At 38.5% G+C, this 22123-nt stretch overlaps 2 protein-coding genes across 3 annotated transcripts; one reads left to right on the top strand and one right to left on the bottom strand.

Moving 5' to 3' along the window:
• Positions 1-573: 573 nt before the first annotated feature.
• Positions 574-11263, top strand: zbtb32 (zinc finger and BTB domain containing 32). Of its 2 annotated transcripts, XM_011485110.3 has the most exons (6): positions 574-3539; positions 3630-3776; positions 5664-6689; positions 7586-7671; positions 9001-9165; positions 10089-11263. In XM_011485110.3, the coding sequence occupies exons 3-6, from the start codon at positions 5695-5697 to the stop codon at positions 10316-10318; spliced, it is 1476 nt and encodes a 491-aa protein (XP_011483412.1). In that variant the 5' UTR covers positions 574-3539; positions 3630-3776; positions 5664-5694; the 3' UTR covers positions 10319-11263. The 2 variants fall into 2 exon arrangements, with proteins under 2 accessions (XP_011483412.1, XP_020565753.1); XM_020710094.2 differs by lacking the exons at positions 574-3539; positions 3630-3776 and having other exon boundaries at positions 4615-6689.
• Positions 11264-11339: 76 nt separating this feature from the next.
• LOC101175431 (G protein-activated inward rectifier potassium channel 3-like) lies at positions 11340-20371 on the bottom strand. Its single transcript, XM_011485544.3, has 4 exons — positions 19183-20371; positions 18673-18848; positions 17310-18519; positions 11340-12852 (listed from the first exon to the last, which is right to left on the bottom strand). Exons 1-4 carry the CDS (start codon positions 19196-19198, stop codon positions 12509-12511), a joined length of 1746 nt encoding a protein of 581 aa, XP_011483846.2. The 5' UTR covers positions 19199-20371; the 3' UTR covers positions 11340-12508.
• Positions 20372-22123: the final 1752 nt, after the last annotated feature.

Here is a 22123-nt window from a genome sequence, read left to right as displayed (position 1 = left end):
TGACAAAGAATTCATAAAAAAAATAAAAAGAAATCAGAAATTGTAAACACGATACCATTACCACCCTTTTACAAATGTTTTCCAATAAAAAGTTCAAATTAATCACGAATGTGGGGTGTTATTACGTGTGTCTCCTGTATTGTTTTACACAACTAGAGTCAAATGTGGTTAATTAAAACAAGGACAGAAAAATAAAAATCTATATATAATGAAAATAGGCAAACATTTGTGAAGGGGGGATACACCCTGGACAGATCACTGAGCCAAATCCAGAAAAGATACCCACATTATCCTAACTACTGGGTTCTTTAGACATCTGTAAGACATGTTTTGAACAGTGCAAAGGAGGTTAGCGTACCCAGAAAAAACCTGCTTCTGCATACTGAGAACAAAAGAGCAAAAAGAACATGCAAACTTCACTGAAAAAACACAGCTGGGATATGAAACTTCAGGCTGCAAAGCAACAGGAGAGATTTTTTTTTTTACAAATGTTAAACATGATTGTGGTTGTAAATATAATCGTAGCCCTGCAGAGTGTAGCAGTTTTGTTACTCAGTTTGACAACAACCTGCTGGGTAAAAAACATCAGTGGGATCTAATAAAAGCATGACGGAACAAGTTGCTAGTTACTTCATCTACTCTTACATCATCCCAAAGGAAAGTACTGGATCCATGGAAGGCAGAAAACAGAATTGTGCATTTTTAAAGTGTTGTGGATTGATGTAAATTGTATCTGGAGTTCAGTTGTGGTATCAAGTGTTCAGGACCATTCCCATGGTGAACTAAGGTTTTTGGGAGCAACTCGCATATCATCAATATTAGGCCCAGATGTTGCTAAACTTTGCATGGGGACTCATTTTCTTTTAATTTTGATGAAAAAAAATTTTTGATTCAACTCTATTGCAGTACTAGTACATCAAGTCCCTGGATATTGGTTATGGTTCAAAAAAGAGATATTTCTACTTCATATTCTATGCTATCTGCTGTTACCTAAATTTTAGTCAAGGTTGACAGTTTTTCATATAAACTCTGTTTTACAACATAGTTATGAACCAAACTGATCTTAGACTTTTAATCTTTGTGTTTTCCTAAAATCTATGCATTTTCCTCCAAAATAAGACAAAGGTCATTTCTCTGAGAGAAAAAGTGTTCACTCATTCGTAGATTGTTTGTTTTCTCGGAGGGATAGTCCAGGACCAGCTAAAACTATGCAGATTTGATTGATCAAAATGGTGGCTTTGGGCACCGACTAAAAAGACTGTAGGCAAAAGACATCAGGTCAAAGAAAGCCACCACTAATAATAAAGGACTGGAAAAAAGAAATGTTGGCTTGGTCAAAAGTTACCACTAACATGCATGTCAGTTAGCATGACTAACTTTCATTAGGTAAACTATCATAAGTAAAAAGGGTTAAAAAAAAAACTACTTAAAATAAGAAAAGAAGCAAGGAATAACTTGACACAAATTTAGCACAAGGCAAAGTCAGCAACGGCTGCTGAAGACATCAGAGAGCATGGAAGGAAGTTGAGCAACTCAAGCTAGGGGACTCTATCTTTAGAAAATAGAATAAAATAAAACAAGTGACAAAAACTGAGACAAAAAGATCAAATAAGGATTGAAGAAAAAGTCGCAGCATTAAACAAGGTATTTCTTCGTGACAAAACTTCTATGTATCCATGTGTCGTGCACTGCTTTCGTAGACACTTTTAATGACATAACTGAATGAGTGAGATAAATGTGGTCTTCTTTGGAGAAGTAAATCCTGTTAAACATATCCTTACCAGCTAATGTCAATGACTAATCGACACCTTCCAATAGCAGTTTAGATTAAGCTGTCAAGTGAGGGAAAAAAAGAATCATCAGCAAAAGGAGACAAGCATCAGTTTGGTTATATCTGATAGACTCAACCAAAACCAAAAACCTTCAAAAAAAAGGTTTGAGTTTGAGTCAGAGGAAATATTTTAAAACATTATAAGAAGCAAAGAAAAGGCAGAAAAGGAGTAAACAAACAACCCTTTGTGGTTTGATTCACCAATGTTTATTGACTTGGAGCCTAGAATCATATTTAGTCCTCCTGAAAACTAAATGGAAAGAAATAAAATGTTGTTTGCTAGATTTTTTTCTGATCTAAAAATCTATCAACAGTCAGTTCTTTCAGTATTTTGACTAAAACATGTCTTCTAGAAACCTTCATGTCTAACAGCTGTTAATGGTTTATCTCTGACTTTATGAAATTTATCAAGTAGATGTGTAAGAGCTTCAAATCTACCTTCTAAATGGGATTTTATGTCGAACACTTTACAGTGTGTGATACCCAAATGTCCATTTTACTGGGCTGAAGCTTTCATAACCCATTGACACTTTTTCATTTTTATTCTAAGACTTTGGCAACAACCATAGTCAACAAGTAATTTGGTAAAGTCTGTAATCAGTAAATCAAGTAATGTATCAGAAACAAACTTTCAAATAATCCTATCTTATCTCAACAGCATCAAGTCTACAAATGACTCAATAATAAAGATAGTAATGATGTGAATGTCATTTTCAAAACAGGCTAAGGTTGACTTAAGTCCGTGCAAGGACGTACTAATGGTTTACCGTTGCCTCAAACCTTCCACTACACCCAACAAAGCTTACTTTACTACAGAGGAAAAAGTAAAAAAAAAAAAAAACTGCCATTCGCATAAGGCGGACACAAAAAGAAAAAAAAAACAAAGAATCCAACCAGAAAGACACGTCTGCTCGAAGCAAATTTGGAAAAAAAATGTTAAAAAAACACGCTAACAGCAAAGTGCGGTTTTGAATGGAACCGAAACAAAACGTATATTATGTAGGACCTGCTAATGTTGAGGGGTCTGGTATAGTGACCGGCTCTCTACAGTTGACCTATTTTCACAGGTTGTCACATCAACACCTGACATATTTGACAAAAAGCCAACGCAGATACTTCTATTTTGAGGCTACAGGTTTCAGTAAAGCCTATCCCCCCTGCTTATCAGTACCACCGAGCTTTGGTGTGTTTATTTCCTGTCAAAGACCAGCAACTATGAAGTGGTTTTTGTGTCTGCACTGAACAGTTTATTAATCTAGTGACCAGCAAATGCTGTAGTGTAAGATAGGAAGTCCTTTGCAGAACAGGTACAGCAGACAACACAAAAACAGTTTTCCCTTTACTACTCAACCATAGTTTGTTTTTCTACTTTAAAAAAACTCTGAATTTTTCTTTTATCCTTTTATTTAATTTGTGTTTTATTGCAATGATGTACCTCATGACTAAAACTTAAAGAAAAAAGAGGAAAAAAGTAAAGTTAAAGCAATTTCACAAATAAAAAAATACAGTTTTCTTTCTTTTATTACAAAAAATGACACGATTATGCACTGTAACAAGTGTACCAATAAGATACTTGAAGAGGAGGGACTGTAAAGAGAAGAGGAAACCACCTTGTCCCACAGTCTAACCTGTGCCCCAACTTGTCACTTCATAGTCATGCTGCATGGCAGCTCAGCGCACTGCAGGGAGAAGATTCTCTAAGCACCTGGTAAGTGTCTCTTTCATACATCCTGCTTCTTTTCAAGTTTCTGTGACTTGAAACCACAATTGGATGTACTTGATCATTGCTCTCTTCTAGATTTTTCAAGCTGTGTCTCCTATGATCGGCTGTAAAATTGCCAAAGCGCTGTACTGCTGTGCTGTTGCAAAAGCCACGGAGACTTTCAAATCAGGCTTCTCTCTTCAGCGACTTCTACAGTACAGGCGAGCAGTAAGGAGGCTGACTGTAAGTCCGTGTCCTGTTAAAGGATGTGCAAAACTGACACATGCAAGAATGGTTTTCCCCTGCAAAAGCTTTTAGATTCTACTGAGCTGCAAAAAGAGCTTAGACGTCATTGAACTATTTCACCTTTTTCTTGGGTGGCTCATTCGTGATGACAGCGAGGCCAATAAGAATAACAAATCCAACCATAAATTCGGTTACATTTTTAGAAAATATTCAGCAAATTTTTCTAAAACCTTTGAATCTTGGCAAAATTGATTGATTGATTAACTAGATTCATGTCACCAAAAAAAAAAAAAAGAAAAATTAAAATGAATAACGTCAACATAAATCTGACTCATGACAGAGCTTACCTAGAAATGAGACCAAAAAAGTTATACAGTGTCTTTCGAAAAAAGCGACATAATCCTAAAGTGTGGGAAACGATCACTGAACCCAACAATGCAATTCTATTCCTAGAAGAAATTAAACAATTAAAAAGATCAACTAACTTTAAAAAGCACAACAGTAATATGTAACGATGCTTTTTTAGATTGACATTTGACAAATACCTTTACTTTTATAAATGGATAATTGGCAAAAATGACCAAAAATGATCCACAGTGCTTCTTTGAAGGCCTATTCATGTACGTCAATCCCTATGATTTCCTATCATCTGCGGACTTGATTCAAGGTCCTGAGAATCCTAGGCGTGCTTTGACCTTTGATCACACCACATTCTACCTTATTCAGTATTTTTATATATATATATATATATATATATATATATATATATATATATATATATATAAAATACATATATATAATATTTAGATATTCATGATGGAACTTTCTTTGGATGAACAAGTTGACACTTAAAAGAATCCCTGAACTGGCTCAACCCTGATCATTCGCAAAAGGGCGGAATCAGGTCCTTCTGTCACTTTCACTTTTACGAACAAAATGGATTTCATGTCAGAGAATCACAAAGAAATTAATATGTTGCAGGTAGTAATAAGTTTGACAACATTTGTAACTGATACTACACATATCTCTTAACAAATGTATGTTGGAAAATAAGAATCGCCTTTAAATGTGTTCTTCGTGCATTTTCCCTTTATTGCCGGCATTGGCATACAAAACCAGCTTTCAGTTGCACACAGGCTTATAAATAAGTTAAACGTCTTTCTTTGTAGGTCACCATACTTGGGACCCCTGCTTAACAAAAGCTCATTATGCAGTTCAAGAATGACAGCCTTTTTCTCTGGAAGTTTCAAAATAAACAACCACAACATCTTCATCCATTTACTCTCAATTTTAGATGTAAAATTCCAATTATTCCTGTACCATACAGACATATTTACATATTACACCCCTGCAGACTGCTGAGGCTGTTTATTGCACTCCAATAAGGTTGTATTGATGTTGATGTTAAAACTTTACTCATTTTTCTGGTGTGTACAGTCATTAGTCATGGTTTCATATACTGTCATGGCTTTGTGGCTTTTAGAGTGTGTTTGTGCTGTGTGAATATCAAAGCTGTTGCACAGACAAGTACATTTCCACTCATTAAAGAAACTTTCCAGCGTGATAGCTGGCATCGCTTTGATCGTGAATTCCACACTCTTAAATGTGCTTTAAAAACATATGAAAGTGGTGGAAAAGTGGTGGATAACAAGTCATCTCTTTATGATATGAAATACATTCTCCTGAGTACCAGATGTCCCCTCATACTGTAATAGATGGACACAAATTCAGACCACAAAATTGTTCTGTATGGCAAGCTGTTCTTGATTTGCAACAGGATTTCCCTTTTTTAGAGATGTCAGCAACCGCTGACATTGAGCTTAATCTTCAAACCATGTAGGCATCATCTGATAGCATCTGACTTTTGTGGCTTTCTCTTCTCAGACTTTTGCTAATATCTGTAGCAGCTTCAGAAATGATCCGCATCAACAACACACAGTACTTCTACTTCCTGGAGCAGGCGGAAGCCTTACGTCGCTCTGGGTCGCTGTGTGATGTCATCATCAAAGTTCAGAGCCAAACTTTCAGAGCTCACCGGCTGGTCCTGGCCTGCGCCAGCAAAATGTTAGCTTGGCAGCTCGACCAGAAATGCAAAGGCAGCCCGACCTATTGCACTCTGGAGTACCTCTCAGCCCACACCTTCCAGCAAGTGATGGACTTCATCTACACTCAAACTCTTGAGGTGCCTGTGAAGGATCTGCAGCCGCTCCTGAGAGCTGCTCAGCTGTTGGAGATGCAGCTACTAGAGGATCAGTGTCGCAAACAGCTGGACGCGGTTGAAGCCAGTAAGGACACTGAACTGATTTCAGATGTCAAAGAAGAAAAGGAAAGTGCAAAAGAAAGTCCCAACCCTGACAAAGTACAAGAATTATTTTCCTCTTCTGAGGGTGCGGGTGTTAGTACCGGCAGGAAAAACCATTTACCATCTGGCCTACCTAATGCCCTCGATGACCTTCCATCTCCAAGGAAGAGGGAGAGATTCTCTTTACCTGAAGCCTTTGGCAGCGATAGGGACAGTGTTATAACGAGGAACAGCAGCTCATCCTTCACTTCTCCCTGTTCTTTCCCTGTGAGCATGTGGAACTCTGAGGCCCACCTGAACACCCTGAGACGGATAGCAGAAAACTATTCCAACTTAATCACAGCTCATCCCCTGCAGTGCTTAAACCAGTCTTCTGTGTTGTACCCTTTCTCCCTGTCCCCTCAACACATGCTACCCGAACTCAGTTCCCATTTTCAAAACCCACTTCAGAACTCTGCCATGGGCCTCTCAGCTTTCCGACCGAGTTGTGCACCAAACATTTACACTGGAAACAGGCGGATGGGCAGCATGATCAAGCACAGCCTGTTGAAGAGGAAAAAATACAGCCCAAGCATATTGAACGGGCCAGCCAAAACTGAGGATCAAAGGTAATTCAGACCTGTTTTCTAAACTATTTTTTTAAATAAATATTCAATTTTGACTCTACACTTTTCCTCTTAGATTCATACTGAAGCCCCTAATTTCCCCAATTGTTCCTTTGCAGCTATTATAATACCTGAGTCACTGCTGCTCAGGCTGATGTGCACGATCAAGCCTACATCGGTTTCCCCTATTAACTCTCCCTTTATAGTTCAAGTCTTCCCACATTTTTAAATAGAAATGAACAAAACCCAAAGAAAAAATAATATAAAAACATATTTACATAACCTTCAATGAATTTTCCAGAGTTTGGTTGTATAAAATAGAGCAAAGAAAAAAACAACGACTGATTTTTATGAGTTGCCTATTTCTTTCAAGTACACCACAAAGTACAACTGAACAGCAAGAATAGGGGAGCCCCCTAAATTTCTCCCTTCCTTTGCAGATTCTAAGATTTTCCACCCACTAAAACATACCTTCAGAGTTTCAACTGGCCGTGTCTGCACCACAGAAAAAAATTATTTGAAAACATTAATGCACCGTTCCTGGCGTGGTGGTGGGGGGGGGGGGGGGGATTGTAGTACGCCCTTGAGTACGACTTCCTTTTCATATTTAGATCAGACGTGCTACATGGTCTATTTGATACTTTTTCCAAAAATGCTAAAAAAATCTTGCGGTTGGAAAAACAGAGAAAGCAGATTGTGTTGAAGGATGTGAAATAATGACCCGCAGTGCCGTTATTACATACATGTATGCTTTGGTGAGAATAAATCGCTTTAGCACATTATTGATTATTTCCCTTACTATAATTTAGCATTTGCTAATTGTATAGAATATTTTATTTTATTTTATATATTATATTTTATTTTAATGCTTAATGCAGAAGTGTCTTTTTTATTTACAGTTACTCTAAAACGCACAAACCCAGCCCAGAAACAAATGAAGACTGCCAACACTGCCGGACGAGACTCCTTGATGATCCACACTTGGGTAATGACACCATTCCTAAAGGCAGCAAAGAAACAATTAACTCTAGTTTTAGACAACAAGCCCATTTAGCAAGATTCTAAGAGTTCTTTTCATGACCTTTAACCTCTACGTTTGTAGCTACGCAGTGGAAAGTGATAAAGAGAGTTGTGGTTTTGAAAGCATGGTGCAACAGGAGCAGTTGTGTGGTTACTAGATACAGCTAGATACATGCGGTACAGTATGTACTGCAGCAACGCAGCACTTTTACCAGAGAGATTTGAGAAATTGATGCTCGTTTTGTGAAATTGTCCTGATGTGAATGCAGCACCCAAAGCTGCATATCTCTGCTCATAATCCATCAATTATCATTTAGCCCTCATTAACAAACAACTTCAACGCATGGACCCGTGGAACAACTGGCAGCTTCCACTTCTTTTTCGACCAATAGAAAAAAATCTGCACTGGAATGTTTTTGACGTTGGATTATAAAAATATGCAAGTATTTCACAAAGCTGTTGTTTTTTTTTTTTAAGTTATGCAATGGACAGGACAGGAAACACGCTAAAGGCAACAGATCTCAGCGAGGAGTGTTTAGAGAAGTAGCTGTTCGATTGTTGTGGTTATTCTCTCCTTTTTTCCCTTGCCACACCTCCTTTATATCTTAACATCCTGTCCATAAGCAACTATAAAAGGCACGTTTTGTTTTTTTTTGCTTTCTTTGAAAAGCCCCTAAAAAACATGTCAACTTGTTAAAAAAAAAAAACATCAGTATTTTACCCTCGAAATCACACCTGTCATTTTTAGACGCGTTTGTGCACTTGCAAGAAATTAAGTGTAAGCGGTCTAAACTCATTGTCCTCCATCACAGAGAAGCTCTTATTACTTAATGATTTCTATAGATTCAAAATGTTAAAAACTTTATTAGTTCTTTAAGTCATGCGGTAAAAACGTTTTTCTCTCCGAAATTCTGATTTAAAATACCCACAATCTGTCTTAATTCTTTCTTTATGTAGTATTTTTAGTTGAAATCATAATAAAAAGTAATTTTGAAAAAAGTAGTAAAAAATATGCAGTTCCACATCCAATGCTTTAATTATTATTGATGAAAGTGTCATTCAAAAAATGTTTTGAGTAATCAGTCCAATGAAACTAAATGAGTTCTCAATCTGTAGGACGACCTATAGATGTTTTAATGAGCACTTTGTTCTAATAAGTAACCGAAGTCAACGTGAAATCTAAAAATTCTGTTCCTAAAACTTCAAAAGACTAATACTGCAACCAGTATAGGGCTGCACCGCTGACCAAACTCTTCACATCTACTGCTGTCCCTCATCATGTTGACTTTCGCAGGAAAGAGCATAGCAGGATGTCAGTTCTGCGGAAGAAGACAAGCGCAACAGCACGAAACAGAGAGGAGAGGAGACAACCGAGGAGAAAAACCCTACCAGTGCAAGCACTGTCCAAAAAAGTTCAGTCTGAAACACCAGCTGGATACACACCACCGTGTTCACACCGGTGAGTCACATCGTTTCAGCTTCATCACTAAACAAAAGCACGTTAGAGAAAATGCTGCGATTGTGGTGTTTCTTGGAATATTCTCTACTGGTTGAAGTTTGGTGCTGCTGACAGCTAACTGACTGTAGGTCAATGAGTGCAGCTCACCAAAAGCAACAGCCTTTCACAATAAAACGTTTGTTTTTTTTGTTTTTCATTAACTTTTTCAAACAAGCAATAACCTCCAGCTCATCATTTTAAGCAAAAACATTTTTTATTCATTTTCAGAAAGCTTCAACGGTTTTCCTTTATTTTTTTAGAACCATGATGAGAGTCTTGAAGTAAAACTGAAACTTTTATACGTGCAAGATATTTAAGAAAACGTTTCTAGTATTTGTGTCATACAGTGTTATTAGCTGCAAAGACACAAAAAAAGCTAAATTTGAATCACTTTGTTTTATTTTGATAAGATCCCAATTGCCTAATCAATTCTTTGATTTTTGTTAAATAAAGTATTTTTAAAATGTATAAAGTAATATGTTTTTAAGTAAAAGTCGACAGATTTTCAGAAGGTCGCCACATCAAAAATGGAAAGTTTTCTCTGTGTAAAAAAACGAAAAATAAAGTGTTTTTCTTGTTTTTACATGTTATTTCATTACGCACTGTGCATATGATCAGTTTTTGCATGAGGCTCTTATCAGGTCGGCCTAGCTATGAAGCAAAGTAAGTGGAACATTGATGTAATCTATGCAGATCTGGAGGATTTGCATTACAGCAGCCCAGTTTAGGTGATTTCACTCACTTTTGAAATTCCTTTCCGCAAAGCAAAAGAAAACAGAACAAAGAAGAAAGAAAGAAATGTGGGTTTTGTCAAGATAAGAATTTTTTTTAAATGTATGGTTTCCTTTATGGTCTTTCTTCCTGTGCTTTCTCTGCGCCTTAAGGAGAGAAACCGTTTGAGTGCCGCCTCTGTGGTCAACGCTCACGAGACTATTCGGCCATGATCAAGCACCTGCGGACCCATGGGGGGGCCTCGCCATACCAGTGCACCGTCTGCCTGGAGTTCTGCAGCAGCCTGGTTGCCATGCAGAGGCACGTCAAGAGCCACGCATTGCAGGACTTCCCCTCTGACTGGAGCATTAACAGCACCTACCTATACATCTCCCACATCTGAGCCACGCCTCAGTGATCATCCAGCTCTTACAGTATGGGTGTAGTTTCAGTGTATGCTTCCAACAGGGTTACAGTATGAAATCGCACAGTGAAAGCTTAAACTGAGGTTAAACAAAACAAAACCTGCAGCAATTGAAGGCAGTTTTGCTCTTAAGGCCCCAAAGGCTGTTCAGGATTACAGTGATAATATCTACACAAACTGAAACTGTCGTGTGTTTGCATTTACAAAAATAGGAGAAAAACACAGCCAATTTCCTGTGACATTAAAAGCTTTGAAAGTTTTCAGAATGCATCAAAGCCACATCAATATCCTTTCCTCGCTGCATGACGCAGGAATCCTCCCCCCAACTTTCAATCTTATTGGGTTGAGCCTTTTGCTTAGACTAGTGTTTAGAGCGCCCCCTTGTGGACGAGCTCCGCAGTAAATTTTGATGTGTTTCTTGAGTTTAGAAAAGGGGCTTCCAAAACTCAACTGGAAAATACACCTCATTTGGATAAAGAGGTTTTTATTTGCAAAAAAAAAAAAAAAAAAAGAAAAGAACAAAAATATAGATTCAACTTGAAAACTGTGAGTGTTCTGCAGCTTAAATAGAAGAATTCTGGTTGTGATGACAGAATAACAGTTGAATTTTTGAATGTTCTTGGTTGGTATTAATCTTTTTGTGTTGAAAGCCATATGAGATATCATTTTGTGTGTAAACGTTTTATGAAAAAAATTAATTAAATTAAGTCATATTTTGTTTAAGTGCAGTGAGAAATACTGCTTCCTTGTGGAAACTATTAGTATCAGATTCAATCCAGACTTCATTTAAATGTATGACTGGATTTATACAGCATTATTTTCATATGTAAGTGTGGAAAAAACAAGTTATTGCTAATTGTGTGATTTTGTTTGCTATTTATAGAGAATCTGCTTTCATGCATCAAATAAACAAGCTTGCAAGCATCAGCTGTTGTTGTCTTTTGTGCAGCAATGAAATATTTTATTAGCAAGCCTTAAAAAAAAGAGAAAAATCTTGGATTGCCGGTTAAAAGGAATAGTCAATCGGACTGGGTAATCTCTTTATCCCGGTATAATCTGAAGAATCTCTCCTAATTGCACCACCTGAGATTTACAGAATGAAAAACAGAGGCTGGCAATTATAGTCAAAGTTGGTTGCAAAAGTTGAAGCTGCACATATAACATATGAAGCCAATGTGGGGAAGTTTCAGATTTCCTTTTTACACACTTTGAAATATTTAATAGAAAGAAAACTGAGAAAATGAAAAAGTTGAGAAAAATGTCTGGCAATTCTCAAACACAAGCCCTATTATTCATCAGCTGTTCTTAAAGTCTTATAAATGTTCACTTTTCTTAAAAATATTAGCTTTTATCAAAATCAAGATTTTATTCTTTTTATTCTTTTGGCAATTAGTAAAATAAAAAGTCCGAATTTTTTTTTAACATTTGTTTTTTTTACTAATTACATGGTTCCTCCATGAAGCAATTATTTTGTGCACTTCCTTCAGGACGGTAATCTATAAATCAGCATTTAGGGACAGTGTAGGAGGCAGTGTTGTTCTTAGTTTGTTTTTTATTTTTTCTATAACTTTGTGTGTAATTCTGTTTTTTGCACCGAGGCCTATTTTCAGTCAACCACCAGTGGCACTGTGGAGTCTACAAAAGCATACATCTGTCAGCATACGGGTAGTTTTTGGATGACAGGAGGCTTCATGGTTTTACCACTGCATTTGGTTAAACTGAGACATTACACTTTCTGCCATTATTTTCATAACTTTCATGTAATAATCTCCACACTGGATTTTGTGTTGAAAATAACCATAACCTCCAATAAGTGGGAAGGAAAATCCATTCCTTTGAAGCAAATCAGTAGTAGCCAAGAGTTAAACAACAATACTAGTTAAATGGAAGTACAAGTACACATCCAACTTTAAACTTTTACACAGTAAAGTTTATAAAAATTGTACCAAAGTACTAAGTCTGAGTGACGGTTTGAACACAGTGTGGATTGGAGAGGTTGTTTCTGTTTCAACTAACCACATGACAGAGTTGCTGTTTTTTTTAAACGGTGAGAAAAATATGTTTCCAAATAATGTAATTTTTAAAACATATTTTTTAATAGTCTTTATAGTAACAATTAGACCATTCCTAGAGTGTGGTATAACGTCTATGATGAAAACTGAGGTCCTGCTAGGGCACGCTCTTCTCTCCACTCTCATTTCCCTCAGACATCCCCTCCTCCTCGATGTCACCAATGGTAAATCCTCTGTGAGATGGGGACTTGTCTTTGTCCGTGTTTGCTTTCCCCTCTGACCAAGCCTCCCAGTGTCTGTACAGTTTGTGGCTTTGGGCTTTGGCTAACAACTGGTGTGCCTGGCTGGCACTGCAGTTGGGCAGCGGTACCTGGTAGGTTGAGTGGAAGCGCCGCAGGTCCACCTTGAATGAGCCTTTCTCCAGCGTCATGCAGGGTTCAAAGCGAGCGCCCCACTCTATCTCTGTTTCAATATAAGATGTCTTTGCTTGGCACATCATCCCTGTTGGGAAAAACAGAAAAAGGAGATGGAAGAAGTGGATTTGTGCAGTATGCTTTAGTCTCCACAGGGTGGCACAACACAGACACAACAAACACTAAAAACGTCTGTGGGGGAGACTTAACATGTTCAACAGCAGTCTGATATCAGCACTGGCATAATTAATGTTATGTGGCTTTCTAGGATGTGATAACAACAACACACATAAATCTAAGACTGCAATCTGGCTGTGGAATTTATTTAATAAATCACATGTCTTGACTGAGTGTTTTCATGGGAAGAAACTAAAAGGTTTTAGAAAACCTATCTTTTTTATACATTAAAATTATGGCTAAGGTATAAAAGGTATAAAAAAAAGTGAAATATTAGGCAAAAGAGATGAGTTGAAAATTGATCTGAATAAGTGCTGCAGATGCAATAACAAAAAAGAATAGATAAAGAAGAAAATGAGATAAATGTAACAACACAAATCTCTGCAAACAAAGATGTTTCCTCTCCTATAAATCAGTGCCTGATAAGACTATGTCAGCTTTATTTGTGTTGCTACCCATGTGCACAAATTTCTCATGGTTTTATAATTCCATGTAATCTGTTTTCTTCATCCTGAAGATCTTCCAAAGTCCTTGATAATATCTGCTTGGCATTTCCTGAACCAGGATTCTTGGCTAATTGAGTGTTTTTGCCAACTGTAACCCTTAACTGATACATCCAATTTGTGTAGGGTGTAGGTCTGAGCAGACTGGGGAACATAGTAGAACCCGGGGGAGATTTAGTTTATCAGCATTCAGTCAGCAGCTGGAGAACTTCTCTATCATGTTTGAAAGGTAAATCCTTCCCCTTTTGTCCCTTTTAGTTTGTCATCTTCACTGAAAACTTTCAAACTTCTGTCTTCCTATATATTTGAACATTTCTTATGAATAATCTTTATTTATATCAACAACTTTTGAAGAAGAATATTACATTTTCTTCAACCTCCTTGAAAACATTTGAATTTCACCGGATGATCCATGTTCTTCTCAATTTTGTTCACACCTGGTTTCATATATTCACATCAGCTGTTTTCAGGCAGCTTATTAAGCTTTAGTTATTATTTACCAGGATCTCATTCCAATGTTTTTTAAAGTCACATTATTATAATTGGCATCAATCTCTGGTTTGTGTTTGGAAGTGTTTCGGGTTCAAAGAACAGTCAAGATTTATCAAAGAAACCAAAGGTTTGTCTGGATAACACTGTTAAAAGAGAAACGACACAAAAAAGGGTCATTTAGAAGTCAAATTAGGTCAAGGAGGGACTTCTGAGTCTTACTATTACAGTTGAGAAAGCTAATGGTGGGAAATATTAAAAAATATATAAATTAAAAAACGGGAGAAAAAGAGAACAGTGACATGTGTTTTATGGTTTTCCAGTTCCAAGGGAATTCTTGCACAAAAACAAAGCTGGATTTGGTTAAATTTTCTTAACTGAAAAACACAACTGCTGTGGTGAAATACAGCCATACAGTTGGATTCTGCAAAGAAAAAAAGAAACCGCAAACCACCACTTAATGTAAAAAGCCATCAGATTGTAAGTTTTGCAGGACTTGTTCACTTGGACAGGAAAGGGGGGAAAAAAAGTAGACAAAGACAAACAACTTTCCTTGTGATCAGTTGGCTTCTGTATCTGTAATAAAAGGTACAGAACAAGGAAAACACAAAAAAGGAAAACATTGGAATGTAGGACATAATAGAAAGCAATGGATGTGCTTGAAACAAACAAGGACTGGAAAAAAGTAGACTGCGGTTGTGTTGGACGGTTTGGAGTACCGGTATATGTTTAAAGCTGGAAAGCTGTGGCTAAAAAATGATTCATGTAAGGGTTGCCTTAAATGAACCCAAGCAGCTGATGGATACCAGCTGGCCAAACAAACTGCAGCCTTGTTTCTTGTCTGCACATCAACATATTTTGGATTACTGAAGACACTCTGCTTTTAATCAGGATGTAGATTAGTAAAGTGGTGAGCTGTTTGGCAGCTGGACTTAAGGCTAGTTTGAGGTCTGCCACTGATTTGAGACTCTGGAAGCTGTGAAACAGCCTTGGATGCAACTGAATTGAACGGCAACAGTAGAACTTTTTTAAAATATTGTTAAGGTGATGTGGGAAACCATAGGTTGTGTTCCAACCCTTTTTTTCTGAAAAAATCATGTTCTGGAAGGCTAAAGTTATGCACTTTCCAAAACTAGCAGCAGAGATATAAAGACATGACTAAGAAGGAAGTTCCACAACCAGGAAAATGACTTTGCATGTTCGTTACAATCAGATAGTTATTCAGTTTCACTAATCCCACGAGTTGTTTTTTGATGCTTGATTCCAACACAGCCACAACTTTGAACAGTTTGAAGGTCACCTTTCCAGTTTTGCCTTTAGTCTTGGTTTTAAGATTATAAAATGAACATAATCACAGATGAGCATCAACATAAATACTTTTTAAGTAAGACCAAAACTTTACCAAATCGTTCAAAATAAATCAATAACAGTACTTTACTGGTAAAACTCGTATAGGGGATGGATGAGATATTTTGCCAATTTTCAAAAACCGTTAAAAAAATATTGAACTTTTTTTGAATTTTGGAGGTTGATTCTCCCATTTGTGAAAGCTCATGGAATGTTTGGAAGGAATGGTTGCACGCAAAGCCAGGAAGGTTGCAAATTACATTTTTAGTTGGGCTCAAATTTGACATTTATTGAGCACTGTAAAACCCTAAAGACTGTCATTGACTGCAAAAAAAAGGAGAACTCGCATCTGGCAACTGGTATTGCCAAACATTTAACAGTGAATCATGGTAATACAACTGCACAGTCATCACCTCTAAGAAGGGAACTGTTCCAGAAGTGGTTTGTGCAAAAGCACTTTCACTAAATTTAGTCATACCCCCATGTTCTGTTAGGCAAACAAATTTCAACAAAGTTTTTCTCCTCTTATTCCTTCTACACAAGCAATTCCAGTGCCCTCTAAATGTTTTTTTCAGATGTCCCGTACCTTCCTTTAAGACGAGGCTGGCCAACCCTGGTCCTCAAGAGCCACAGCCCTGCCTGTATCCCAGTTCTCCCTGCCCAGCATATTCCTGATTACGTGTTTCCCGCATCCTGATTAACTGAACACACCTGAGTTAAGTGATCAGCATCAAACAGTCCAAGGAGAGCCTAATGACAGGTAGAATTAGGACTCTTGAGGACTAGAGTTGGCTAGCTCTACCCCAAGACTTTAGCAGTAAAGCGAAAAAACTGCTGCACGCACTATCAACAAAACTAAACAATGTATTAAATTCAGAAGGTCTCAGTGCCTGGAGGCTTAAGGTTGTCAGGCATAGATTCGAAGTTATAAAAGTTTCTAATCAGAGAAGAAAAATGAAAAATGGCCAAGGCCAAAGTGGTTTTTATTCCTTAATGATGAAAAGCACGTGGAGAACTTTTGCTATTAAAAGTTATGGTTAATTATAAGAGAGTTTTTTTTTTTTGCTTCTTTGAACCCACAAAAAAGTGAAATGTAGTTGAATTGTCTTTGACTTGCAGATGTTGGTTAAGTAAGTCAAAGTTTCTCACACTCAAGTTGTTGGAATTTTGAAAACTACAAAGCAGGTCTTTAGTTGAATGTACGTCACTTCCTTAAGGCTGTTTTTGACATTTTGACAATCGTTATAAGCAAATTATGTCCATAATTAAACATCCAAATATCATCCCCAATTATGGCATTATTTGGTTTAGATTTTTTCCTTTAAGTTAAGAGAAGAAAATGGTGGTATCTGACAAAAGTTCTCACTCAACAGTAATTGAGCCAAGGATTGTAAATAGGGTCAAAAGTGACCCTTTAAGCCCCTAAACTAAATCTTCTATCTCACAAAGAATAGAAAACCATCTTCTATTCATTCAGTCATCTTCTAATCCGTTTGTTCCCTTTTGGGGTCATGTGGCAGCCATAGCCTATCCCGGCTACTTGTGGGCAAAGGCAGTCGCAGGGCCACAATCACACACCCATTCACCCTTACATTCACATCAATGGACAATTTAGAGTAACCAATAACCTATGAAGCATGTTTTTTTGGGCAGTGGGAGGAAGCCAGAGTCCCCTGAGAAAACCCATGCAAACAGAACATGCAAACTCCACAAAGGTCTCCCACTGATGTTCTGTTTTAGGCCCCCAGCCGGGACTTAAGGCAAGAGCTGCGCCACCGTGCAGTCCAGAAGAATAGAAGACCTAACTTCAGATTTAAAAAAAAGCTCTCTTACTAATATGCTTTTTTCATCAAATGGATTTTACTTTGGTGTCAAAACAGTCAAAAGATTTAAGTAAAAAAAAAAAAAAAAAAAGTTCTAAAAGTCTAAACTGTCTTTCACCAGTCCTGAAAATTGCAAAAATAAGAAGATGAAAAAAACAACGCAATCAAACAAATTCCACACCCTTCTGTTTGCTACCGTTACTTACCAGTTGCCTCAACAATTCCTTCCAGGATAACAATGATCTCAAACTGTTGACGTTTAAGCTGATCAGGACCCAGTTCCCAGAGAGGGCTCTTGGTATCAATATTGTGTTGGATGACTTGAGGCTCCACCAGAAAAAGTCTATCTGACCCGGTTTCGTAACCAAGGTCAATCTCTGTCTGCTCAAGAGGCAAGAACTCGCCCTCGGCTGTTTGTCTAGACTTGATTAACTTTGCCCGGATTTTGGCGTCCACCATGTGGCTTTCTCTTAGATCACCCAGACGAAACATGAGACGCAGCTGGTCATCACGGTGTGCAATCACGCAGGTTCGGCTGAAAAGCAGGGTTTCAGCCCGCTTTTTCGGACGGGATATTTTGACAAACATGCACCCAACCATCAAGGCATCGATCATAGAGCCAACGATACACTGCATCATTACCAGCAGCACACCTTCATAGCAGGATGGAGAAACGGTGCGTGATCCATAGCCAATGGTACGTTGGGTCTCCACAGAGAAGAGCAAAGCTGAAATAAAACCATCCAAACCAAAGTAGCAGGGTTTCTGGTCACCAGAATTTGTCTGTAGCTTTTCAAAAGGCTGCTGCTGTCCTAGCTCCCCCCGAAGGGATGCAGTCATGTAGTAAAGTCCAGCGAACAAGAACCAGGTTACGATGTAGCACATCATGAAGACAAAGAGAAACCAGCGGTACTGAAGGTCCACAAAAGACGTAAAGATATCAGACAAGTAGCGCCCTCTCTCAGAGATGTTGCACAGGTTGACCCGACACTTCCCATCTTTAGACACGTAGCGCAGTTGCTCCCGAGTTTCCGGGGGAAGTGTTGGTGTTTGGTTGCTTTCAGTTTCCAGGAGTTGACTTCGGGCTTTTGGAAGACGCTCCATCTCTCTAGCAGGGCTGGATAGGTTGCTGTGTGCTGGTGAGAGGGGAGCGCTGTGCAGAGGGCTGCTGTTGATGAAACAAAGTGGGCTAGAAGAGCCCATGTTGGGGACACTGAGAGCATGGCGGCGTAACCGTGAGACATTGTTGGTTTCTTTCAATGAGGACCGGCGCCAGAGTGGTTGTTCATTGTCTGTGGGACCTGGGGCTGCGGGTTGAAGCAAACGAATGCTGCTGGGACATGGAAGGTCCGTGGTACTTTTGTGACGTTTCTTAGCTAAATCAGGACCTCTTACTGGAGGTTGGTCTGTCTCTGTCTGGGAAAACAAAAACTTTCCTTAATGATATTTCTGAAGAATGTCACTCACCTTAAAACCTTAGGATAATTTACGACATAAAGCACAATAACAACTTAATTCAATGTGAATACATTTGTCTTAACAGCACAGGACATGAATTCAAATTCTTACATGTATCGAGTAGGTCTCACACTGAATTTGGTCCCCTGATGGTGTGGAATGAACAACCATAATGGATTTTGGGCGATGACTTGCAGATGATGGCTGTTTTACATCTTCTTCCAGATTGTTGACTGCTATGTTCATGCTGGTCTTCCTAGATCCTGGTTCGGTCTCCACATTACAGTCTAGTTTTGCAAGAGGATACATTACAGATTTAAAAAGAGAAAAAAAAAACTCCAAGAATGTGGTGTGTGTACAGACACTAGACAAAGTGTACAAAGTTTGTAAGTGTTCTTCCTCTGTGTCAGGCGTGTGCATAATTTGATTATTGTTGAACATAATTTGAATTACATTAGTCATCAACACAATAAATTACATTTAATACCCACTCAGAAGGAAATATAGTTTTTAAAACCTAACCTTTAAACACAGAATACATGCTTATACCATGTTTGTCTTTCGTGAAATTAAAAACAAAAATTCCTAAACTATTCTTACATGTAAAAAAAAAAAACTCACCTGAAGGCATTGCCATTATGGCATGCCAACCAGAGGGCACTAAAGACTCCCAGATTGCAGTCTTGAAAGGACGCAGAAGAACCAACGCCTGCAGGAAAAGCTCTGGGCAGGTTATATCCTCTCCAGCTGGAGCTAAGCTCTATCATCCTGCTGCCTCAGCAGTCCCGTCCACTACAGCCTGCAGGGTTGAGTGGACAACTTATCTGCTCTGTCTTCTGGAATGTCTACATAGAACAAGCTGTTAAACTCATCTCAGCCCTTTGACATGCATATAGGATAGTTATGTTGTCAATAATAGGGATTACATGCATTGAAAAAAAAAGATTTCTCACACAAAATGAGATTAAACAACTGATTAATGTTATAGTAAGAAGTCTTCTTTTTCTTTCGGCTTTACCCTTCAGGGATCGCCTCAGCAAATCAGCTTCCTCTATTGAATCCTGTCTTCTGCATCCTCTACCCTAACACCAGCTACCTTAATGTCTTCATTCATATGGTCATTCCTGATCCTATCCATCCTGGTCACTCCCAAAGAGCACCACAGCCTCTTCATCTTGGCTACCACCTGCTCTGCTTCCTGTCTTTTCGTCAGTACCACTGTCTCTAGCCCGAAAAACATGGCTGGTCTCACCCCAGTGTTGTATATTTCCTTTAATTTGAGCTGAAACTCTTCTATCACACATCACAGCTGACGTTTTTATCCAGCCATTCCAATCTGCTCCAATCGCTTCTTCACTTCTTTCTCCCCACTCTCCATTACTCTGGACTGTTGACCAGGACTGGACTGTTGATACAACAAATCCTCCACTATCTCCATGTCTTCTCCCTGTAACTTCCTTCTTACACTTGGGTTCCTCTCATTCACACACATCTACTCAGTCTTGCTGTGGCTGACCTTCATTCCTCTTCTTTCCAGGGCAAACCTCCACTTCTCTAGCTTCTCCTCCATCTACTCTTTCCCAGAACTTCATTGTATGGCTCATCAGATTTATTCCCATGAAGATGCCACAACTCTGCACATCTGGGCACCGTCACACTTCTTCTCCATTCCTCAGGCATCTTCTCCCCACCTAAGATCCTGTCGAAAAATCCAGTCCAAATCTCCACTGTCATCTCTCCAAGACACTTCCATACCTCCACAGGTACAGTATATCACCAGAACCAAGTGCCTAACTACTATTTATCCTCTTCAATTCCCCACTCACTTCACCCATTATTAATCTTTGTTTACTTCCTGCCCCACAACAGTCACCTCTTCTATTTCTTATTCCCTCTCATTTTTTTCATTCATCAACTCTTCAAAGTATTCTTTCCATCTTTGCATTTACACTACTGACACCTATCAATGCATTGCCATCCATTAATCCCCCCCCCCCCCCCACTCACACACACACACACCTTCTGCATCTCAGTCTCTCTGCCCTGCTAATTTGTAAAGGTCAGTCTCTCCCTCTTTACTACCTAACTTAGCATACATGAGTCATCATAAGCCCCTTGTTTGGCCTTTGACACCTCTTTGGCCTTTGACACCTCTTTGACAGTCTATCTGTGTGCTTCTACCTCCACTCTTATAAGTCACCCTATGTTCCTGCCTCATCTCAAAGAATGCATTCACTAGCCATGTCCATCTATTTTGCTAAATCAACCAACATCTATTTAACGTTTCACTCCTCGATAGTAAACTCGCCCATCACCTCATCATCATCTCTGTTTCCTACACCAACATGTCCATTAAAATCTGCTCCAATGACAACTCTGTCATTTGTAGGGTTGCTCATCATCACTTCATCAAGGTCAATCCAGAATTTCTCCAGCTCACATCCTACCTGTGGGGCATACCCACCAACAACATTAAAATTGCACCTGGAAAAGGTAGCCTTATTACCTTTCCACCTGGTTACCTTAACACTCAGTATGTCTACCTTCCTCCTCTGCATCATGTCAACTAACTCTCTACCTTTTCCTGTCATAGTTCCAGTATTCAAAGTCCCTACTTTCAAGACTTTTCTCTTCTCTGTCTTCCTACGAACAAGCCTTTCTCCTCTTCTTCTTCGACCAACAGTAGTCTGATTTCCACCGGCACCCTGTCAGTGAACAGCACCGATGGCGGCCTCGACCAATCCGGTATGGATGTCAGAGGTTTGATTCATTATTTATTTAAAAACATTATATTTTGGCAAAGATTTAGATGCCCTTCCTGACAGAACCCTCTGTATTTATCAAGACTTGGTCCAGCACAATGAGACCCTGGCTTGGGGCCCCCCGTGGCTATACATTACATTACAAAACCCTCCAAGGTTATACTATTTTTTTTTCCGCTATACAGAGAATTTTTCCAAACATGTTTAATAGTCCAGCGAAATTGTTTGAATCCAATCTTTCTGGAGGTGGGTCTTGAGTTGGGGGGCTGCTGCAGTTTTTGGTCACATTTCAGTCGGCTATCCTCAGTTTATTTCGATGGAGAATGCAAAAGAAGAAAAACAATTGACCTAATTGTTTGTAGTCTGCTTTCACTACAGAAGATTAAATTGTAGAGACATTTTTACTGCAATCTCTCAAAGTCTGGTTCTGTTTAAACAGTTTAGAAACTCCTTTAACTGATCACCTATAAGTAATGAAACCATACAAAAAGGATTACCAGTGACTACACTAATGTTAAAAGCTGATACTTTGAGGAAAATTTTCGGTTTTACTTTGTTGTCTTTCATCTTTACTTTCAAAAAACCAAACTGCCCGCCTGACTGTTTATTGTTTTTCTTAAATATTTCCAGATGTTAATTTTGCTTTTAGGAATAACCTTTGTCATGAGGTAGCCTTTCACATGCCATCATGCCTTTCCCAATTCTCACATAAACAACTCCAGTCATGCTATGCCATTTGAATGTTTGTGAAAATTAAAAAAAACAGTTCTGACAAAATAAAAGAGAACCTTTTTCATGTT

Source organism: Oryzias latipes, chromosome 16 (genome assembly GCF_002234675.1).
Source record: "Oryzias latipes chromosome 16, ASM223467v1".
NCBI classification, from domain to species: Eukaryota; Metazoa; Chordata; class Actinopteri; order Beloniformes; family Adrianichthyidae; genus Oryzias; species Oryzias latipes.
Note: the sequence above shows the minus strand (reverse complement) of the source record. Positions and strands in the feature narration are given on the sequence as shown.